This window comes from Phycodurus eques, chromosome 6, assembly GCF_024500275.1.
Source record: "Phycodurus eques isolate BA_2022a chromosome 6, UOR_Pequ_1.1, whole genome shotgun sequence".
In the NCBI taxonomy this organism is placed as follows: domain Eukaryota; kingdom Metazoa; phylum Chordata; class Actinopteri; order Syngnathiformes; family Syngnathidae; genus Phycodurus; species Phycodurus eques.
This window is the reverse complement of record NC_084530.1, coordinates 27,515,763-27,526,176: the sequence shown is the minus strand read 5'-3', so window position 1 is coordinate 27,526,176 and position 10,414 is coordinate 27,515,763. Positions and strand designations below refer to the sequence as shown.

General features: G+C 42.4%; 1 protein-coding gene across 2 annotated transcripts; it reads right to left on the bottom strand.

Annotated features, from left to right (window-relative positions):
* Nucleotides 1–368: 368 nt before the first annotated feature.
* On the bottom strand, nucleotides 369–9,986 carry LOC133404139 (uncharacterized). Of its 2 annotated transcripts, none has more exons than XM_061679778.1 (4): nucleotides 9,900–9,986; nucleotides 3,425–3,499; nucleotides 1,622–1,948; nucleotides 369–1,553 (listed from the first exon to the last, which is right to left on the bottom strand). In XM_061679778.1, exons 1-4 carry the CDS (start codon nucleotides 9,958–9,960, stop codon nucleotides 1,507–1,509), a joined length of 510 nt encoding a protein of 169 aa, XP_061535762.1. In that variant the 5' UTR covers nucleotides 9,961–9,986; the 3' UTR covers nucleotides 369–1,506. The 2 variants fall into 2 exon arrangements, with proteins under 2 accessions (XP_061535762.1, XP_061535761.1); XM_061679777.1 differs by having other exon boundaries at nucleotides 369–1,011.
* Nucleotides 9,987–10,414: the final 428 nt, after the last annotated feature.

Genomic DNA, 10,414 nt, shown 5'->3' with positions numbered 1-10,414 from the left:
TAATGTGGATTGTGTAATTATATATATATATATATATATATATATATATATATATTTACAAATGTATTATCACACATTATACAGTATATACATTATATAAATGTATTCAATAAAAATCTAATCGCATATCGAACCATCGGTCAGAAATTTCGATACCAATCGAATCTTAACTTTGGTGTATCGTTCCTGAGAGCAATTCGCCCAGTTGACTGATTGTTCATTTTCCTACCCACTAATCAACATTCTATTACTTGTTACTTGCAGGTTTGATGCTTTTGCATGTTGACATTTTAAACACAGTAAAGAAACAATCATGCCAAGCTATATTATGTTCACATATTATATTAGGTCCAGTTGCGAGATTTATAATGCCGTTTTTTTATTGCCATGGTGACGAGCCGCTCCCTCGTTGTCGCCAGTTAACATTGTGCAATTTCCTTGTTCACGTCAATCAGGAAGTAGAAACACAATCATAAACCTTTGGACCGTGCGAGCAGCGCTCCCTTGGTCTTTATTAGCAAAATCCCAGTACCTCATCGTTACTAAATAACACAACGGATGTCTCATCAGTAATCACCCTCAATGTTGTGGAATTACTTAAGCGAAACCTTCATTTCTGCATGACGACAATTATGATTGATATCAACAGACTTGTCCTGAAAGGTACAAGTGACGCGGCTCCATTCCAGACCTTGCGTGGGGAACCCTGAGGTCTCAGTCCATACCCGTCAAGGAATTCAACCTCGTCAGACGAATTGCAAGAAATGTGCCTTCCAGAATCGACGCTCATCAGGGAACAGTTCAAGGGCCCGTCGGAATTCCATTCCAGCTGACTTTGAATGGTTAGCCAGCCGCCTTCCTCCACACTTTTAAATGTGTTCTGCCTTACAGGTCCCTCCGACTGGCTTCGGGAAGCGTGAGACCAGAGCACGTCTCCGTTCGGATGGACGTAGCTGAACGTGCAGACAGGACCGTCCTTGGACAAAACGCCTTTGGCCACCCCGCAGCAGTCTGAGGAGCAGACCATCAATGCATGTACTTGTACAAAACTCAAAACAATCTATTGATTAAGAGCCCCCAGTCGTAAAGTAGCTGGATTGGTCGCGCTATGCTGACTAATAGATTATTGGAGATATTTCACGTGATTTTTGGGCCAATGTTGTAGTCGTGTAATGACGCTCGAGAGCAAGGTTGTCAAATTGATTTCTGTCACGGGCCACATCGTAGTTATGACTTCCCTCGGAGGTCCCGCTACAACTGTGAACCCATAAAAAGGAAAGATTATCTCATATACTGTAATTGCATACAGTATACACAATAGCCAGTTTTGAAATCAGAAGCCAATAAAAACATCTTTTTCAACTATTACATTTCTTTTCAAGGGAGAGCCAGCGAGGACGGCGCGGCCGCACACAGGTATGACATTTGTGTGAACTTTTGTTGCACATTTTGTCTTTTATTCTACATTACACTCTCGCTTTGGATGTGGTCGAGGAGAGCCAGCGCTCATCGGAGCTTTGCGCACACAGATGCTGAATGTTGACGTGGCTGTCCTGTCAATTAAAGACATATGATGATGATGATGATGATGATGTACAAACGTTTGTAGATGTGGACTGACCTTGCAGCTCTATCCAGCTATATCCATGTGAAATCCCCCAGTTGGACCGCAGTTTGCACATGTAGCGGTTTGAGGCGCCGCTATCCTCCGGCTGCACTTTTGCAAAGATGAGTGACAGCTGGCCTTTTTTATACTCGCAGCGTAAGTGGCTTTTTGCGTTTCTGCTGTGGTTCAATTTCCCCTCGCCGTCCACTTGACACAAAGGCTTGTGGTTTCGGGACCACTCCATATGTTTGACTGACAGCCCATCCCTCCGCGTCGACGCGTTGCAGCGTATTGCCACTTGCTCGCCGCACTCGGCTGTAACGTTGCTGACGCTCACCAGTGCTGTAAACAAATGGCGTACGGAGAACGCATAACTCAGTTGTCACACGTCTCAATAGCCTCAAGCTCATTATCACTGTCACACAATGAGGTCGGAATTAGGGCCGACCGATAGGGATGTTTACGATATTTGGTCGAATAAAATTCTGATACCCAATTAATCACCCGATTTTAAAATCGACAGAATTAGTCAAATAACTTATGTTTTAGTGTTAATGCTTACAAAAATAAAGATGAATTACAGGAAGAACATGTGACTGTTTTACAATACTTTGTCCTTTAGTATGTATTTCACAGAGAAAGATTTGATAAAAGCTAAGAGGCTGGCCGATTAATCGGTCAGGCCCTAGTTAGCATTTTGTTAAATTAACAGACAGCGATTTTTTTGCAATATGTAGCGAATTTTCCCACCCCTCAAGCAACTATTTAAAAAAAACAAAAAACAAAAAAAAAGGAGCCTTAGACTTAGACTTCAGTGAATATATACCAAAGAATTTGATTGCACATTGAATTCACGCAATTACTTTTTCACACAGGGACAGGTAGCTTTGAATATATATATATATATTTTTTGTAGTAAAATCATTTATCAAAGGCATTTTGTTTACTTGAGTTATCTTTGTCTAATATATACAAGAGTTTGATGATCTTAAACATTAAAGTGGTGAAACTGCAAAAAAAAAAAAAAAAAGATAGAATTTGAGAAGGGGGCGGCGATACTTTTTCACAGCATTTTCTTTTCCAAATGGGAACAATTCTACGAGGAAATATTTAGTTTCACATTACCTGTAGAAATTATATTTACATCTGTGGAACTTGTGCAAGTTAATACAGTATTGGGTGAAAGATTTAAAGCTTGGTTTCACGATTCCCAGAATGCAAAAAAATCAAAATAATAAATAACGACCCCAAACAACAAAACTTATTTTAATTTCATTCTCGTTTTCTTTTTTTTTTTTTTTTATTATTATTATTATAAACAACGAGGGAAAAAAATTAAGATCTGAAATTCAATTTTTATGAAAAAAAAGAAAAAAATCTGATTTCATTTGAAGACCATACTGCCCAGCCCTACCGTACCTCATGAAATGCGAAGGGCAGTGGCGTGTGGGACAGTTGAACACTTGCACCGGGATAAGTGTGAGTATTGAAACATCTACACAACCCATGGGTGTGACAAATGGTGTGGGTGTGAAACTGTACCCAAAGAGAGCCCTTAGTCGCAACTACTTTGCTCTCTAAAAAGTCAACATGATGGGAAGTAGCTTTTCCCACCCATCGATTGCAACACTGCCGATATAACAATATTTCAACGATACCTTAGTCCATCACTGTAATTGATCAAACATTTTCTTATTGCCTGTAAAGGAGATGAAGTCAAATGGCTGTCCCTATCATGCCGAGCAACTGTTGTGAGTGACGTAGCTCGATTGAGACAGTACCAAAATAAACCAATACGAAGATAACGTAGATTCATACCTTGTGTTGAAAAAGTCAATTCAGTTAGAATGCAAGCAAAGAGCAGACTTGTGAATGCCATCCTGAGTCCTCCTCCTGCAACATGGAAAATATATTAAGATGGCAGAATGATGTCTGCTCTTCTCGGAGGCTTTTGCTTTCGCTTTCTTCATAACGCAGGCAAGTCCGTCTTTCATCGATCCCTGAGCGCATACAACGTTAATGATTAAAGAACCACAAAGGAACTCGAGCAGGACCTCTCACATAAAAGGAGTGTTGGGCAGGATGAAGAAAGAGGGCAAAGCAGTGGAGAAATTGGGTGTGTGTGTGAGAAAGTGAGCATTCTCAGATCCATCGAAATGGGAAGTAACCGTGACAATGAAAACCGTTACTTGGTATGAATGCATTTGAGCCAATCGCTGCCAGCGTACCGTGATGACCCCTGATTGTTAAATTCACGGCGGAGACTTGGTTCAGCAGGGATGCCAATGTCAAACTCAATTTAGTTCAGGGGCCACGTTCGCCCCAAAAAAGCCACCCCTATAAGGTCCAATGATTAGCCTACATCATTTGGTTTGAACAGACTATGACCAACAAAGAAACACAATTTAGAAACACAAGCTGTGGCAGTAAAGAAACGTACCACGTATGTATTATAGTATATATTCACGGCTCGGTATTTGTGAATTTGCCCATTTGTGGATCTTTTTTGAGGGGAAACCTAAGCTTGCCTCTTCTCCATTTTTGTGCTTATAAAAGTGTTGCTTTGGCAACATCTAGTGGCATCTTGGCGCCCGTTTTAAACTGAGGGGAGGAGTGTAATGGGTGTCAATTCTCTGCGCATTTTTGGATCATATTTGAGAATATTTGTGTCCAGATGAAAGTGAGGGGATGTCAGAAAGTCCTGATAAAGGTTTGTCGCTGTGAAAAGGTGAGGATAATGTTTTTGGGGACTGTTGGGATTGACCATCAGGAAGTGTCGGACCGGGAGCTGATTTTGGGCTCCATCATACGATTTTAGATATTTAGGTTAAAGGTGTGTGAAAAGGCTGCATAGTGGTTTGAATTCGTAGCAACCGCCTATGCTGCAATTAAACATACTTAAAAGCACTCGAATAAATGAGAAAAGCTTTGCAATTTCAACATTGGGGAGTATAGCACGATTAGCAAAAGGTATGCCCACATCCAGTCGGAGTAAAATGCGGTGTCAAATGCTTCCGAGACATACAGTAGTTGCTTTGCATGACTTCATAAAGTTCATCATTATTACAGTACATTTGCTTATTTGCTTGCCACAACGGTTATTTGATAGACTTTTAGAGTCATGATTCACGCTAAAATCTTAATTAGCCATAAGGCAAACAGTTTTAAAAAAAATAATTTTTAAAAAAATATCTTGCTGCTCTTATTTATTTGGTTCTAAGCATGCCTGAAACCAACTCCAACCCCCCCCCCCCCATTTTAAAAAATGTATTTTATTATTATTTTTTTATATATATAAATCTTGGTTGTTGTCATGCATGTGCCAGGCAAAATGCCAGGGTTGATTATTTATTTGTCTCAGTCAAACTCCTGGCCATAACTATCTTTCAAAGAAAAAAGTGCTTTTCCACCATCTGGTGGCATCTATTGCCAATTACAAACAACAATTATTTGTAGATTTTGGCTATTCGGGGAAAGACTTGGTTGCGTTACCCTGCGAGTAGCGAAGGTTCACTGTCCAAACATTCAGACCTTCAAACAATAATCTACACAAATGTATTGAAGAAATATTAGTGATGACGTAGCGGTCAACACTCAGTGACGGTGTGAATGCTGTTCTCTTTCCATATGTGCATGCACCAGTCCAGGGTGCCAATTATCCATCCTTTTTCCATAGAGCTTTTGCTCACTTGGGTGACGGGTGAGCTGGAGCCTAACCCAGCTGACTTTGAGTGAGAGGTGGGGTACACCCTGAACTGGTCGCCAGTCAATCAATGAAACTATGCATTAGTTTAGAAATTTACCAAAAGACTCCTGATGTTTTCTGTATGGTGTTGCTTTTAAACGCTTTCTTTTCATAGACCGTCCATTGCATTGATGTAATAGCATTTCTCTTGACTGCATTGCTTCCAGTGTCGTCCCCCCCCCCCCCCCCCCCCCAATCAATCAGATTTCAGCCTCTGAAACACACCGAGCGGCCCCCCCCTCCCTAATAACACCACAGCTAATGTAGGAGGAGCTGGAATTGGACGGAAGTCAAGCGCAGATTTAGGCCAAACAGAAATAGTATATGTTGTTTATTTTCGGATCACACTAAGACCTGACAACTTGGCCCGAGTCCTTCAGTCTTCTTTTTATTTTGGAGAGAGAAAAAAAACAGAAATGCTGCGGCGGCGGCGGCCCTCGGGATCCAGTACAAACATTTTGACTTTGCAAAGATGAGAGTGCTCAATTTTCACAGATTTATTAATCAAACAAAGTTGATTACTGCGGTTGGAGTTTAGTGTACAACTGAGCTGCATCCTATTTTCCGATTTTTTTTTCATTTTTGTTCATTCTCAATAGAGTTTGCTCCATAAATTCATGAAAAAAAGAATATGTGTAAAAACATAAAACTAAAACTGTTTTAAATGTTTCAATTTAACGAGATGTACATGAGAAAATCCCGGCAGACGGGCTGACCGTCAAAATGCAACAAATAAGGATCGGCACATTGGCCATCGAGAATCGGTCGGAGCCGGGGTCTAACATTCCAATCCTCCTGGAATCGTTCAAATTTAAAAAATGGCGTTTTCTAGCTTCGATGCCTGTAGTCCGCCGACCCGAAGAATAGCGAGCAGAAAACCAAGAAAGAAGAAGTGCGCACACGCACACCGAAACGATTCCATTCAGTACGTTCACGCAAAAGATGTGTTCATTTCAACGAGTTGTTCGCGACAATGACATGACTACTGGATCCCCGTCTACCGCAAGACCTTCTGGTGCACTTAAAATATTTTCAGTCCTCCAGAGTTGTGTTTTGCCTGCATCTTGTGACATCTTTAAGCAATTCCAAATCCTTCTACAGGGGCATCAATTATGTTCAGATGTTTTCTGTGTGCGGCGGCTGGTTCCCAGTATGTATCCCACACAAATAGTGCGGTATCACGCTATGGGGTGGGGTTACTGTATACCGAAATGATGATCCTATCTCACTTTACTCACAGTTTTGCTTTGTGAAATCTGGGCCTGGAGGGAGCTACGCTAGCGATTAGGTTTGTCACATTTTATGAACGTCATTTCCTTCAAAAAGGATCTAAAAACAAAATATACAACAAATAAACAATTTATATGTATATATATATATCGTTAAGCCCACAGTTAGCCTGATAAAAAGTTCACCGAAAAAAGGGGACCTCAAAGGGGTGTTCCAAGCGGGCAATGGCGCTACCAGCGACGAGGCTCCTCCGCTGTAGCAGCAATTAGCCATGCCCGCTTCCAATGCGCTTCACCATCTGCGGTTTTGTCGCACATCAGCCGCGCCGTTTATCCGACGCATGCGACGGGGCTTTTGGAAGAATGTAACGACATAATTGTGACCAGAGAGCAGCTGCGCGCCACAGCTGGCAGCGGCTTTGGAGGGAAGAACGAGAATGAGATCGATATCAATGGCTCGCTACGTGCCGCCATGGCCTCGCGGAGGGAGTCGTCGTCGCCACGGGGACGTGGGGCTAATTATGGTGGGAGTTCACGTCAAAAGCAACACGGAGGATGCGACGAAACACTTTCCGAGCCTAAAGTAAAGCGGAAATGACAGCTTTTTCCTTGGTGGGTGGCGGCTTGGCTCTCCTTAGCTGCAACATAACTCCAACCCCGTGCTGCCATTTTCCCGTCCGTCCGCTTTCTACAGCATTTGTCCTCATTAGGGTCTCGGGCACCACATTTCTCTATATATTTTAGAAAAAAACTATGGGTTTCTTTTCACTGGATGATGTCATCCATCCAATTTTTCCTACACACTACCTTCTCTCTCATTGCTGGATTGCTCTGCCCAAACCTTGATTTTTGGAGTGGCTCCCAGATGCGATTCTGGGTTCTAAAAGCTACTTTATGATAGGATGATTAAAAGTGGTGCAAATGGCCTCCATCCAGACATCTACTTCAAGCAAGCGCTCGTAGATTTTCGTTGCCAGACCCTTCACGCCCTCAATCACACAGTATGTTGCATGATAAAAAGACAAGATTGTCCTAATTATCGTAAGAGGAAAGCAGCATTGTGAGCAGCACTTTTGCTGTATTTAAAATTATTATTTTATTTTTGTCTACAAATGTTCGCATTCTCCTCCACCGTGTATTTGCAGTAAATAAGTTCTGCAGCTTAACATAAATACCGTCATACCCATTTGCAACGCTCCAATATCCCAATCAATCATTGGCCAGTGTAACTTCAGGTTGTCGAGAGGGAAATAAGTTCCTACTCTTGACATGCGGATTGACGTGCTGTTAATCAAAATAGACTCTGGCCTTTGGCTCAGTGGCAGCAATAAACCTTCAATACAATGGCAAGGAAGCACATTTCCTGTTCCCTAGATCGAGAGGTGTTTGCGCTCGACAGGAAAGTGCTATCCATCAAATAGTTTCCTCATGTACAAAACTCCCATTTGTTTATGAACTCGGGGTAAAACGCACGTTTACTTAATAGCTTATCGTGAATCACCGAAAGCCGTTTGATCGTTGTTTTATTCAGGTTGAACTCCTCAAAGAAAGCGCCATTGAAGGCAGGATTTACTGCACATGTATCGTAGGTCGAAGCGCCCCTTCCCCGTTTCGCGCCTCACGCACTCACGAGAAGCTGAATAGTTCCCTCCCCGTTTTTGTTTTTCGTTATTCAATCGACGCTCATTTTCAAAAGCATACCAGCGGAAAAGCAACACTGTGGGGTTTCATTCTCCGCTGAATTCTAGAATTTCACACGACAGCGGCTGACGGCGGCCGTCGTCTCCCGATGCGGCTTTGTAGCTTTCGGCGCTCGCCTCGGTGCGGAGAGCGAAAGGCGGAAAGGTCAAATCGGTCATTTGAAATCACTTAAACCGGCAGCAGGGCCGTCAGCGCTGTTGTCACAGTCGATGTCACAAAGCGAAGTGAGTCGTCGCAGGCAAAGAGACGGAAGTGCCGACGGAAACGGATCGCTCGGTGATGGCTTGCTAATCCTTTGCGCTTTTCCTCAGGGAAGCATCAAGAACAGCACTTTTTTTGGCCTACTGAAACTTATTATGCTTTTATTACGCTAATAGTTCTAAAACTTTGTACACCAAGCACCGAATTAAAAAAAAAAAAAACTTAGCTCCTCGAGTACCGCCATCATGACTAACATTAAAATGCTGTTACATAGCATCAAAAATGAGGGTTTATTTTAAAAAGTATATCTAATGTCATTGTAAGCCACTGTAACATTAAAAAAATAATCATAATTAATGATCTGATTAAAATGCATCAAGGTTAAATGAAAATGGTGCCTAAATAAATGTTGGAAATTTAAAATGTCGACACAATAACTGAACTGTACTTAAGGCTGTGATTCTTTTGCGGACCACTAAAGGGAGCCTGCGTACCATAATTTGAGAATCTCTGTATTAAATTCCATTTCCATAGATCAGATTGTGTTGCAGATCAGGTTGCGAACAATGAATTTACACACTCAGTGACGTTAGAGCCGATCAGGGCTTCTGCTGCGCTGTTTAATGTGTTTCCACACCTTTATTGAGCACATACTGTATTTTACGTAAAACGAGACCGCCAAACAAAACAAAAAATCACAAAAAGTATATATATATATATATATAATGGTGAGTTCATCTCACAAATTCACTTAGTCGGTGTGAAATCGGGGCGGACAACGGGGGGATTCAATTTTAATTGTACCTTCTGCCATCTCATGGGGCCAATTTAGACCAATGAAGTGAAATTGGATAATGTCCGCCCCCCCCCCCCCCCCCCCACCCCGAAAAAAATAATGGAATGATTTAATAGATCCCTGCCGAAAAGTGGTTTTGTAAGCTCCATGAGTCATCTAGCGTGTTTCAAACGACCGCCTAGCTTAGCCTTTCCGTCAGCTATCTCAATGCTAACACTAAATAGCGTCTGCGTGGTAGCGCTATAACCCTTTAAGCAATGGGATGAACACAAACGGCGCAGCAACACATGTAGACAGCCAAAGTAACTTCTCAGTCATATATCCTTTATCCTCTGCGAAGAACAACTAATATTAGTGGCATACTGACGAGCTGAGAGGAGTTCAGATGTCTCAGTGAACGCCAACGATGATTTGAGATTGAAGTGTTCAGAGTGACGAGCGTGGTCACGGAACGAATAAGACCTGTGCCTCAAAGCACCACTGCAGTTCTTTCCTGCTTTTTTGTCGTCGTTGTTTTTTTGTTAAGTATTGACCAAATAAAAGCATTTTTCATTTTATCCTCGAATGGGGCAAGCGAGCGCTCTGCCCCGTACAAATCACATTCATGAAATGAAAGCTCACCTCGACGGCTCAAAGCTGCGCTTCGAGTCGCTTGTGCTTTCGAGAAAGGCCCGAGTGACATTTCCCTCCGTCGTCGTGCGATGGCCGTGGATGTCTGATGGTGTCTGAGTGGCGGCGCGCATATCTCCGCCACTTTCTCCTGCGGCGTGGCATCGGTGCTGACTCACTTCCTCGTAAGAACTCCATTGTCTCGCAGATAACCTCACCTTCCCGTCACAAGTGTTAAATACGCGGCCAACTTCGAAGGTACTCTCCCTTCCCCCTTCCTACCTTCCTTCCTGCCTTCAAAAGTTAGGACATGTTTGTTAATACCTTCAATGTTCACACACTGAACACCGTCTACAGGAAAAGATGATACATATTACCCAACATTAAAATCTCTCTCTCTCTCAACATCCTCGGCATAGTACCATTGGGAATCTGACAATAATGTACTGGAGGCTCCAGCCAATGTGCGACATTTTCGAGGTTATTCCTGGAAATGAAGGCGGATTTCAATGTAGCCTCGCTTTAAT